General features: G+C 38.1%; 1 protein-coding gene across 3 annotated transcripts in view; it reads right to left on the bottom strand.

Moving 5' to 3' along the window:
• Nucleotides 1-13226, bottom strand: part of PPP2R3B (protein phosphatase 2 regulatory subunit B''beta) — a 58107-nt gene that overhangs the window by 30651 nt on the left and 14230 nt on the right. The window contains exon 1 of one of the 3 annotated variants that reach the window (XM_009666413.2): nucleotides 8473-8785. The exons of the other annotated variants lie outside the window; for them this stretch is intronic. Coding sequence (XP_009664708.1) covers nucleotides 8473-8619 — 147 coding nt within the window. The 5' untranslated portion in view covers nucleotides 8620-8785. Of the gene's footprint in view, nucleotides 1-8472; nucleotides 8786-13226 lie in introns of those variants that run through there. 3 annotated transcript variants of the gene reach the window in all.

Genomic DNA, 13226 nt, shown 5'->3' with positions numbered 1-13226 from the left:
TCCTATTCAGCCTAGCATACTTAACATTTTTTTCCCCTCAGCAAAAGAGGATCCTTTGACAACTTAAAGCTTTCAAAATTAGCTCTTCCAGGTAAGGTCTCTGAAATCTAGCTTTTGCATTGGAAAAAAAAAATCTGAAAACAGTAATTTAGTCTGAAAGCTTAATAATAAAAACCTCAGCATAGCATAAGCCAAGCTAAACCACAGGACACCTGCAGCTCCCTCCACTCTCATACATAGTTTTTACGGACCTTTGTGTCAGTACTAGTGACAGTGCAACAGTATGATAAATTGACTCAGGTCACCAAGCTGGCCAAAAAGCAATATTAGAAAAAAATAAAAATAAAACAAATAAGGTTTTTTGTTTATGTTTCTCACCCAAGCTCATACAGTTGATTCCACTTAGTAGTAACACGGTTCCAGGGCTAAGAAGGAACCTTAGAGGAACATTGTAGCAGTATTGTTCCATATATGCCTATATGAGCCTTAAAAGCATTCCAAGATCAGGATTCATCTTGCCTACCTTTTGCAATCAGAAAGTTAACATAAGCAACTGGTCAAGCTCAGAGAGACACCTAGAGAAAATGAATGTATGCTAGAAACAGGTATCAGGGATATATGCAAAAGTCTTTCCTCTAGCAACAAATGTTTTAGTCCCAGCTGCTTCCTCCTATCCTGCACTGCAGTTTGTCATCCTTCAGTTGCTCTCTGGCAACCGTCTTCTGATGCTCTATAGAAACTAATTTTATCATTCATGTTCCTCTTGCCTCTACACAGTAAAGGGAGAAACATCTATTAGTTTTAACCCTGACACAGTTTTACACTAGCTTATTTTTGCTGTTAGCCTTAACCCAGATGGGTTAAGAGACAGGCATACGCTGCTCTGTTCTATTTGGTAGCATTGAAGTGTCCTGGAGTTTCTAGGCCCGACAAGTTCCAGAAAGTAGCAGTTCCATGAGCAAACCAAAGAGACTCAGTGAGGTTTAGAACAGAAGTCCAGGATCCTTCTGCAAGTTACAACAATAAAAAATGAACCCTGAGGAAGACTCTAGGCTTTAAATATAACTTGCAAAAGTACTAAGAAAAAGAGGATGCCATTAGAACTAGAGTTCTATGATCTAAAAATATATTGAATTTCTTATTTGCTATAAGCATATAAAAACAGCTGTAAGGATGGATAACCTTTCACACCATGACTGGTTTAACTCTATGCCAACCACAGCATGTTCATCAGGTCACAGTTCAGAAGTTCATGGTACAGACACTATTACTGTAGGTAGAAAAAAAGCAACTGGTAAACATAAATTACCTGTTCCCCCTTTTGTTCACTGACAGCCTCAGCCAGACAAAATCCTTAATATTTTGGCAACTCGTAGCCAAAATACAGAGAGAGAGCTTAGAAGAGGTATTTGATTTGTATTTTACTTAATTATTCAGCAAACTCTTCAGCGCTAACTAAAGCTTAAAGCATTCCTTCAAAAACTCACTACTAATGCAGTCCATGCTGACAGTAAATAACTCCAGCAGCGAAAAAAATCAATCCTTCTAGAATAGCTGGCTACCAAGTGGCAGGGATAAGAATCTGCATTCATTCCACGGTTTAATGAAGGAAAATTCAACTTATTAACAAGCCAGAATTCATGTATATTGTGTCACTGAAATACATGAGTCTATCGTTTGTCTGGTAACTTCCAATTCTGTAGAAGAGAGAGGAAGATTTTGTTAGTGGTCCGCTGCCAGAAGTAGTCTTTCCCCTTATTTGTTACTCTGCAGTCTGGAGAGAAAAGAGTTCAGCTAGTTACTCTCAACTACATGGCAGCCAGGAAAATAAGCGTTCCACAAGTTTCAATGAAACAGCTCTGGTACCAGCCATTATCTGCTCTCTTAAAAGCTTACTACAGCTTAAAACATTTTTTCAAAAATTGTTGATAGTGGCCCAACCACCAGTAACTCCCCCCTGCCTTTAATTTAACCAAGCCCCATTTAAACAAACTAAATAAGATCCAGGAGAAAGCCACTGAAGGAAATTCTATATCCAAGCCTAAGCATCTCAGCAGAGCATGCAAGATCTGGACCATTTACACAACTGATTCAGGACAACGTATTAATTTTCATGCAGAAGGAGAAAATTTTAGGTAGAAACTTTTGCTGGTTCCCACGCCTACTATGAAATACATTCCGTATGCACCAACTTGCACATTAAAACTAAAAATATATCCAAAGCATGTGTAAATAGTCATCTCTGACAAGTCAAGCTACATGCATACATACAAAGGGAGCGTGCAGTAAACAAGCAAGTACAGGAGAAGCTTTCAAATGGTCAAAGCTGGTTTTCACTAGATCAATAAGGACTAAACACTCCATCAGAGGTACACTGACATCACTTTTTTTGCACGACACCTCATCACTATAGAATGCACTTGCTAATCTCATCACTTTCAGCGGGGCACATGTCGCACTAACAGCTAGATTTCTGACCTGAATTCTACAACTTTATGATTTCAGAAATATCAGAATTCTCCTGGTTTGCAGTTTGATATAGCTGACCTAGTCAAGTAATGTAGTCCTGCTAGGAACTGGAGTACTATATTGCAAATGCATTATTATTGTTGAAACACTTCCAAATATTGGTGAATATATATATATATATAAATATATATATTTTTTTGCAAAGTTAAGAGCTTCAGCACGGAAAGTTCCAGTCATGCAGTCAGAAAGAGTTCCATCATCACTTATAAATACCTTGATGGAGGGAAGAGAAGGAAGAGGTATTACCTGTCCCCAAAACCATGAACATCAGACCACGAACATTTGCATCTTACAAGTATGCCCATCAAAAACTAACTTTCTTTGTTCACAGAACTTTTACTACAGCTTTTAGAGGTGGGATCCTGTAACAGTGACTGAGCGGCAAGAATGCTTTTTGCCTCCTCTGCCTGCTTTGCTAATTCACAAAGGAAAAACGGAGCAGACGATAACACAGGAAAAAAAAGTAAAATTCTTCATAAAAATCCACCTGGCACCTGGCAATCACCTTCCATCTTGTGAAAGGTAACTTCTACAGCATTTTGCTGTAGTAAGGTGGCAGCAGTGCAAAAATATTAATCATAGGCTGTGAGTTTTTGTCAAACAGCTTCCCTCTTACAAATGTCAAATCAAGTACCCAAACATCTAATATACCAGAGTTTCATATAGTTGCAGTCTTCTCAGCAAATACTCTGATGGTAGGATACACTGGTAGAGAATAGGAATACTGATTTAATCTATTATCCCAGCTGTTTTCAGGAAACCAGCTGGTAAGATCCTCTTAGGACATAATCATTTTGATTGTACACAGCCACTGGACCGCACTGAGACTCATTACTTGCAAAGGAGCCATAACTGTCTAAACAAATCATTTTAACAGGGAAAAAACTGACAGTCAGTTAGTTACCTCACATAATCTTAACATTTGTCTACACAAAACAGTTCTTTGTCAGGACAGGCCATCACTTAAGCATTAGAAGTGACAAATAGGGCTAAGATATCCACTTTATTCTTAAACTCTGAAATTGCTTCTCATCTTCCCATGCTTACAGCAAAACAAGTTTCAGTCACTAGATTCAATTGAGCTTGGGGGAAAAAAAAAAGAAAAAACCCAAACGAGGAATATCAGCAAGCTCAGCCCTGTTACTGAGCTGCAGAGTCAACAGTTGCAGCAAGTATTCTGTTAACTTCTCGTCTGGCAGCTCCCCAACAAATTCTGACTGGGACAGCTGCTGGAGGGGGAGGGGGAGACAAAAAACAAAAAACCCTCATATCCCACTATTTACTATCCCATAAAGGTCAGAGGATATTTTATATGAAGATGTGCCCAACTGTTTCAGGCTTTGTAGCATACAAAGTAGTGAAGCTGAAAGACATAGACCATCTACTAGTGGCATTGCTGACTACAAGGCTTGAAGTATGTTAAAATAGGGAAATGGCCAGTGAAGCTTTTATTCCAGAAAACAAAGAAACAAAAAGACACTAGAACTCTCTTGAACGTCTAAATTCTTGGGTCAAGAACTTAACCGTTGAGGGGACTGACCTAGACTCTTAAATCACACATTCAGGTAGGCTGCAGTATAAGCTTGCGCCATATTAGCAGTTCTACAAAAACAATACACATTTGCATACATTTATTATCAGTTATGAGGAGGTACACAAGCTGCTGCCACAGTATAATCAATCCATGTTAAGTTGCTATCAGCAGCCTCTATTGCAGAAGTAGTAGGAAACCACCAGTTTGCTCACAGCCTTTTTCTCTAAGAGGCTGGAGCTTAAGACCTAACAATCCATTAGCAAGGGAGCATTTATGGGAAAAAAAAAATCTCTAGTCTCACAGCAGGTAGTTCAGATGTTTTACATTCTGTCTGAAATGTTGATACTGCTGAAGATTGACATTATATCAGTAAAAAACTAACATCAGGTGTAACTGTTGACTACAGTTTGAGAGAGACTTCCATCTTTTTCCCAGCAAATACTACTACTTTTTTTTTAAAAGCATTTATGTACTTGAAGAAAAAATTTCATTTAAAAATGGATATCAGGTTCTCCCTCTGTGGTGTAAAAGGGTCTCCATATGATGGTCAATTTGACAATAGACCCCATCAGGAAAGTTAGCTTGCCAAAAACCACTAACTGTTTTGCAGCTTGCTTCTGCGACTATACATGTGAAACACTACCTCGATTATGCTTTCCAAAATTCAATTTAGCCCAGAAATGAGGATATTATTAACCTTGGAACAATCAGTAAACTGCAGCACAACTGCACACCAGCCCAGTACACATCAATACCCACAGGGTCAACGTTCATTGCTGCCGTGAACGTACCACCAAAAAAGCATTTTAGTTACAGAGAAGTGGGAAAGCGATCAAGAGACACTGAAGCCAGGCAGCTTACTCAACTCAGAAGGGAAGCTAATCTTTTGAGCCACTGTGCAGAAGTTGAAGAAATATTTCACATACAACTGACATAAATAGCTTGTGTAAGCAGCATTTAGTATCAGTAACAGGTGGTCATGGAACTGGTAGTTCTCCATTTCCACATTGAGGTGTGACGCATACAACTATAGGGATCACCAAGTAGTAACAGCAGATAAAGACACGGTACTGTTAAAAGACACTAGAAAAGAGGCCAGTAGTTAGTTTTGGCCCTGAAATTCAGACAATTAATTCAAAGTTCTGGCCATTTTATTTTTTTTTAAATCACCTCCTTACAACTACTCAGCACAAATTGATTTGGCTGATTGGAATTTAAAAAAAAAAGTCTAGTTTCAAAGTTGGAATTGAACTGTTTTATGAAGTGATGTCAGCCTTTAAGTAGGAAAAATACCTGTTTTCCTAGTTTGGCAAATACCGAGCTACATGGGTATAAATGTCACACTGCACATAGATGTGATGTACTCTGTCACCATTTTGTTTGCAACTTCAAATATATTTTCTTCACATGGCCTGGGAAATGATGCTGCTTATATTCCAGCTCTCACAGGTAGGGATGTCACCAACTGTTGGGTAAAATGCTCTTACTCAGCTATCAGCAGGTAATAAGCCTTTCAGTTCACATTTTTAAGTTGCCAGTATAGCTGACATAAGGTGATAGGTACTTCACACTCCAAAGTTTCAGAGGAACTGATGAGTGTGATGGATACAGTGGCTCTTCAAGTATTACATTGCCGGTTTGCTATATTCTGCAGACGTTAAGTTACCTAAAAAAGGTCTCCTTATGTTAGTTGTAAATAAGAGGGACTACTCAGAAGTACTTAATACAAATTTTTCAATACTCCAAAGTAATAGAGAATATTTTCAACAGTTGAGCATTAGTTTATCTTCATTTTGACTGATCTTCTTTCCAGAAAGCTCTGTTTTCCCCAGTTTTATCAATTTTCATAGATAAAAGCAACCACTGAGAAACAGTCTGTCCTACCACTTTCCAGAGCTACCCACCCTGCCAGACCTATTTCAGTCCTACTAAAATATTTTCATAAAACTTCATTTGCTAGCCTCAGTAAGTGCCTTTTCAAGACGCAGGGGACTACTTAGGTGGCCGAGCTTCATACAAAAGGCCACTGACTTAGAACTCCTAGAACCTGTGCAAGACCCAGTCACTCTAAACAGCTGTGAAGTAGATGTTTAGCCACATGTATATTACCATACACCACTGTTACTCATTTTTTAGGAGTTTATGTCTAACAGCTCTAAACCTACTGAAAAATTGGCATTTGTCCAACAAGATATAGAAACTGCATCAATATGAAAATTTCTAAAATTAATTTAAGATGACAGACTAGCTTCCATTTTTGCTTGATTTTAGCATTCTAATTTTACATCAGAGTCATGAACTGTTCTGTCTGAAAGGCAGTATTGCAGGGGAACAGGTACTCTAGCGTCAGTGAAGTTCAGCAACTGAGGTGAAAAAAATTCAAATTATTCTACAAAAGCTCTAAGCAGTCTAATTTCAACATAAGATTTCTTCAACAAAGATGATTACCACTCTTTGAAATGTATCTCACCCGTGACACACAATTTCAAATTAACATTAGCATGAAGTGTCAGGTAAAGAAGATCAAGAGTTACCAGCACTTGTATTTTGCTTTTTCAGGTACTTCCAAAAAGGTTGTCTTAAAGTCAGGAAGTAGAATCAAAGCATCATTTAAAAAAGAGGCTCAAGTGAAGTATTTTGTAGCAAATTGAGCAAAGATAGATACCAGGTATAGTTTTTTCACTGCTTTTAAGTCTGTTCTGCCTACAGAATTTTGTCTGTAATATAGTTAAGTGCTCTGATGTATGTTAATCAACTCCTGTCATTTCCTCAGAAAGTGCAAGTCTGGTTAAAAGCGAAAAATGTTTGTCCATTGTCTCCACTGTAAGCTTGCAGCTGGCAATATGCTAAAATAGGAAAAAACCTACAGATTAGACAAGTTGTTTTCTGAAGTATGTAGTTGCTTGTACATAACGCGTGATCGCAGTACAGAAAGATCTTTTCTAGCTCAACATGAAAAAGCCTTCTAAAAGTGCAAGAGGTCCAACTAGCATTTCATGAAAGACAGATCAAGCTAAGGGGCATGACACAAGGTAATAGTGTGTTTGTTTACAACAGAGTGCCATGACTAGACTAAACTTGCCTCAGGCTTGGACATGCCTAAATATCAACTGATACTGCTACTTTTGGGTAACTGAGATAACATTTACATTTCTTCTGGCTCCCTCCAGTAACAAGTTCCCTTCTCTTTGTCTCCAGTGTTCAACATTAAAGACTAGAGTTGTAAAATCCTTGCGTTCACAAGTTTATGCCAAATGGACTAAAACACGTAGGCCAGTTTTTGAAATCTGCTTTGCACAGAGGAACAAACATTCCTTATATGGCTCAGCTGAACCAAATCTGAAATATTTGCATAATAGATAGAAAGCTAACACATTTTTAGTGTCATAGGGCTCTCTGGCGCTTTCTTGAAGGTCACCTGAAAGGGACACTAGCACACTGAACTCAAAATTAAGTAGAAGGCTATATTTAGAATGATTTTAAAAGCCAGAAATCCTAAGACAAGGTAATTTGTATCTAATTGCCAAACTCTCCTTAATTAAAAAAAAGGGTAAAGATGTCATACATAGTGTATCACATCACTGTTTGATGCATCTTTAGCGCATGGATTAGTGGTGAGGGTGAGGTAAGGACAAAATGAATGCATTCACATACCTCCAGTAGAGGAAAAGTTAGGCGTGTTTGGGGAATTATTAACTTTAGTTTCTCCAATAAAACAGTTGTAAGCTTCCCCTCCCCAAAGATAATCTCTTGGGAACATTTACTGCATAAGTAGTTTTCCTACTAACTCCTAATTATGCATTTAAAATGCTTCTATTTTCAACTGTGAGCTTGCTTTAAAATGGTGCATTTAACTCACTGTTGCAAAACAGCAAAGAGGCAGATGTGTGAACCATGTAGCAGCAATTTATCCAAATACAAAGTCTAAAACGCAACATAAAGGAATTCAGGATCATTAGGTGAGCATGAACGCATCTTTTAATATATTCTGTTTGAATAAGTAAAGCTACAGCCTACTTCATTGGATTTTACATGCCCAGTTTCAGTTAAATGTAAATTAAACCCCCTTGGAGAAACGCATGCAGATTATGAGTTTGCAGACTAAAGAAAATAGTCTTTAACAATCTAATTGCACCAAGCGTACCAACTTTCTGTCATATGCCCCTGTGCAAACATCATACTTTTATTTATGCTACATGGCTCAAAGTGCTTTCCTCCTTTTCTTAACAGTTCTCAGAGAACAGTTTTACCCGGTCAGCCTTCTAAAACACAGAAGACACCATACATGGAAAAGATTATTGAAACACTGCTAGTTGAGAAAGAACTTCCATGTATTTCCTGACGTTTGGGTTCTTATGAAGGTACAACTGACAACAACAACGTAATTAAATAAAAACTGAAAGACAAACCTGGACCTGCTGAAAAGCCTTCAGTCTCTTCTTGAATCTAGAAGGTAAAACAAAATCACATCCTCGAGCTAGCAATGCCAACTCCTTTCTTAGATCAGGATCCTGCCGCAAGGAAATCTCCTTTATCCTCATGCTTTCGGATTTCATATAATGTCTCTGTGTGCCAGTCCAGGCACTTGAGTCCCAGTAAATAGCAGAGCTGTTCTATTATCACACAGTGCCACTTAAAGCAGCAGCTGCGCCTGAGTTCTGGGATATTCTAAGAGAGGCAGTTCAACTTCGCCTGCTCCATACATTAAAGGGAACTTGGCTGGAATCACAAAAACAGATTGGAAAGTCACTTTGAGGGCCTGCCCTTTTGTACATGCATTCCAAAGTCCAAATGGGATAGTATGGAAAGAAACAAACCTGTTTGGAGGAGCATCTATAAAAGCAGCTTCCAATTTTAAAAAAAGCAAGCCTTGGAGGAATGCAAAGAGGCCAGCCGTGGTCATTTTGTAGCTTCCTCCTCCCCCCTTCCCCCAGCTTTTCCTTCTGTCACAAAACACTCACTGTCTAGCTTCAGTGAAGTACCTCACCAAAGGATAAGGCTTATTATACAGTAATTAAATTCCTTTTAAGCTCTTCAGCCCTTTAGCAGGAACTGATTACATTAGGAAAATGAAGGCAACAGCAATATAAACTGCAGACAAACTTTCAGGGGATGGTTTGCATTGTTTCAAGAAATAGAAAATTTTTATAGTCACCTAAATGTAAGTTACTGTATTGCAAGATTCTAATTCAAATGCTAAGGTGGAAAGTGCTAACAGAAATAAGAGGCAAGTGTTACCACAATGGAATGCTATTTTAATCATGTTTTGCAGAAAAGCTATGCTAAAAATATCCACAATTCAACAATAAAATCTAGGGGAGAAAAAAGGCTATTGAGATATATTTTTCTTGCTTAAATAGGACTTTCATAAACATACAAATATCAGATTGCATACTTATCACATTCCAGTAACACTATCCATTTGCTCTATTTTCAGTTTAATCTCAAATACACTTTGGGGGGGAACAAGGCTAAATTTTCATCCACAGCAATCTTATTCCAAGAAATAGAAGCTTGATTAGCTTTTGCTGCATTTCAAACGAGATTCTGCCATTCCTATTTTACCATTTTAGTGACATTAATTGGTAAATGGTGAACTTTTAACGTTTTTAATAGGCATACTTTTACCACAGCAGCCTTTAGGAAAAGGCTACTATTTTGATAAAGTTATTTCAAATATTAGCATTAGAGTTACACAAGCATGGCAACACTTAGTATTCAATTCAAACTGTGAACACTCTCAGCACCCCCACCTTCTCTAAGATATTGGTATGTTGCCTGCTTAATATCTGTACCCTGTTGTGCATGAACACTGTTACTAATAGCACAAATGAAGAGAGATGTGGCTAGTCTTACTCTCTTTTGATCCCTCATCCTTTAGATAAGGCCACTATTTTGAATACATAAGGCTGTACGCAACCCAAGAAACACTAAAACAACTACTTCACCACTGAGCCCCAGATTTCCGTTACTGGACTGCATTATTTCACCCCAGCACTGTGCTCATCTGTAATCTTTAGCCTCGTTCAACTATGCATAGTCTTTCTATCATATAACAATATATTAAAATACGACAATCCCTTGTGAGATTTATAAAAAAAAGGAAACTATGAGAAGGTACCAGTGAAACATGAATTGTTTTAATTGGATTCTTTTCAGTTTAAACCACAGACTGTTAGGAAATAAATGAAGATAGAGAGCTTGTTTTCAGCTTGGTATCTAGTTTTCTCTACCTACTTCCTTGTTGCAACTTGTTATGGCGATATTTATCTCTTTCGGAAGTAGAAGAATAAGAAAGGAATTGAGTAGGCAAGAGTCAGACATGTTCTTGTTGGCATGACCAGACTGTCAAACTGCATAGAGCAAAACTGGCTATTGTTTTAGGAAGACGAAATCAAATAACCTATGATAACCCATGAGCCACAGGGAAGCCAGAGGGGAGCCAGGAACGCAGCACACAACAGGAGCACGTCTGGAACCTGAGACGAAAGGCTGAGATGTTAGAGTAGGAGAAGAATCCTAGTTCCAATCTAAGATGTCTGGGGAAGGTCAGAAAGGTTGTATTGCACACAGGCAAGGCAGACTGCATTTCAGATTAGGCAAAATAGGTCTTACTTTAAAGAATAAAGTATGTAAGCAAAGATATCGTCTCACCTAATTTGCTTACTATTTTCACCCCTTATCACAATATGCTGTATTCCGGTTCACTACTAAGTTTATGGTTTTGTTTGAAGTGGTTGCAGTATGTCATTAAGACGACTGATTGCCACATGGAAAGCTAAGCTACAAGACTGAAGCTGCAGTTCACCTGAATCTGATAGAAGAGCCTCAGTAATACAATAGGTGTTCTAAACTGAATTTTTAATAGGCTTGTGGGTTTCTTTCCTTTTTTCAAAAGGAGCTCAGAATCTGTCATCTCTTATCAGTCTACTATATTAAATATTCTGAATACTCCGTATTTCATTATCATAGCATCAATTCACTGCCCAAGGTAGAGGTTATGTCAATCCCACTGGTAACCTAATACTGCATTAGCTCTGTTGTCACTAGTCTGGTTTCAAACCTAGTGGTCATTTATATGCCCGTATGCCATACAGTCTTCAAAAGGATACAGGTTGCCGTATACGAAGCATCCACACGTGAGGAAGCATTTAGTCACAATACACTGAAAAGTAACTACTGTGACAGCTATTAACCACCTCCCTTTTAACATCTTGATACAAATGTTTTTTGTCTTGCCACACTTACGGAGATAGGAGCATTTGTAAAGCAATGTGGTCAAAAGCCCCATAAGATCAGCTTTAACTTTTTTAGTTATAAACCCATCACAGGGGAAGAGGAAAATACATTCCTATCTTGATTGAAGCCGTATAATATTCCATTAATCTTAAATCAGAATTCCCTCCAGTGAAAGCTAAAGCAAAACGCTTTCCTGGGTGAAGGGCTGGATGCCAGGCACGAAGCTATGCAAGTATCCTGGCAGCTTATTATTAGCTAGATAAACAGAGGGGAAGATGCCTCCTTAAAGCTTCCTTCCAAAGCTAGAGATACACACTATGAATGCATCTCACTCAAGGGAATACGGTTAAAGAGTTTACCATTTTAACAGATACTCACACTTGCAGAGATAGCTGAACATGCATAACAGCAGTGCAGTATTTGTGTGGCTGTAACACAAAAGTACGCACGCTGGACGGAGATGAGAATCATTAATGTTTTGGTGAATGTGGAAGAATTAGAAAACTGCAGTATACCTGGAAAACATTAAATACTTGGCTAAAAAGGACAATTTCTTGTCAAAAGCATATACTGATATTAGATCTAAAGTCTTAGGAGCTTTTGGGTCTTAAGGAAATAGGCAAACAGACTACAGAAAATTTCCAAGAAAACAGGAAATTAAAAATGTAATGAGATGCACTTATTTACCGCATACAAAACCTTTAGTTGCTAAGGGCCCAGATTTCAGCCCAATAACAAGTGAATGAATATGCTGGAAGCCTGTTCAGCCTTTGGAGACAACTGTTTAAACGAGGCTGACTGAACAGGCCTAACAGCAGCAGCATATAACCTAATTGAATCTCTCAGCCTGCAATGTTGCAGAAACAAGAGTGGGTCCTGGGGTAACTGTGGAGAGGGAACTTCAGAAAGTAACTGATAAATGGGCAGTGTAGCACCTTTCTCAATACAGAAAGAAGAAGAAACAGCACAACTAATTTATTACTAAGATATTTTTCAGATGTATGAATTTGGGGGGGGGGGGGGGGAAGGCACTACTAATACCAGCAAACAGTTCAACACACAGGCAAAAAGGAAGTCAGGCAGCTAAAGATGCCAAGTAAAAATCCAACTAACATGAAGCAGGAAAGACAAAAGCAAAATCACATAAATATACTAGAATATAAACCAAAGAAGCAATTCTTTGCTATATCAGGAAGACAAACAAGCAATATAGGAAAAATGGAAATACCATTTCTTTTTTTTTGCCTCAGTGTTGAGGAAAGATTGTGACCAGACCATCACCACTACTTAATATTACCAAGAGTTATTTCTAGACCAGACAATCTACGTTTAGTCTTTGATATAATGAAAGATGCTGGAACTAGTTATTCAACAACCAGCTCTAATAACTGAAAACAAGCATTCACAAGCTGCTTCCTGTCAGTTGATTGGCACAGAACTCCTTCCACTGGACTCAAACTCAAATCCTATCATAAGCTTCAAAGAAGTGCATTACTTATGACCTCATTTATGAGTTCATTTATCTCCAGATCAGAACTATTGTAGAAGTGAAAATAAGCCATAAGCTTTACTAGGCTCAAACCAAACCAAAGTAATCCCATTATCAGGGTAACTGACCCAATGGACAAAGCAAACAACAAATGTAAGATACCTAGGTCTAGAGTAAGGGTTTTCAACATAGTCTGCCAGGAAAGCATAATATACAAACTAGAGGAAGCCTGTCAAGTAGTAACAGATTAAGTGTACTAAACGATGAGACACGACAAAGTTCTCAAGTATAGTCTGTCTTCAGCCCTATTCTATTTTTAACACTAATATAAAGGCTTAACAAATACATTTGTGTTGCAGTGCGCATTGAAGAACTGGGCTAAAACTTCAGGAAAAAAAAATTCAGAATAACCTTTGTTCAGTGCGCTCCAAAACA

The sequence above is a fragment of the Struthio camelus genome, chromosome 1 (assembly GCF_040807025.1).
Source record: "Struthio camelus isolate bStrCam1 chromosome 1, bStrCam1.hap1, whole genome shotgun sequence".
In the NCBI taxonomy this organism is placed as follows: Eukaryota; Metazoa; Chordata; class Aves; order Struthioniformes; family Struthionidae; genus Struthio; species Struthio camelus.
The sequence above is the reverse complement of the archived record's forward strand: the minus strand, read 5'-3'. Positions and strand labels throughout refer to the sequence as shown.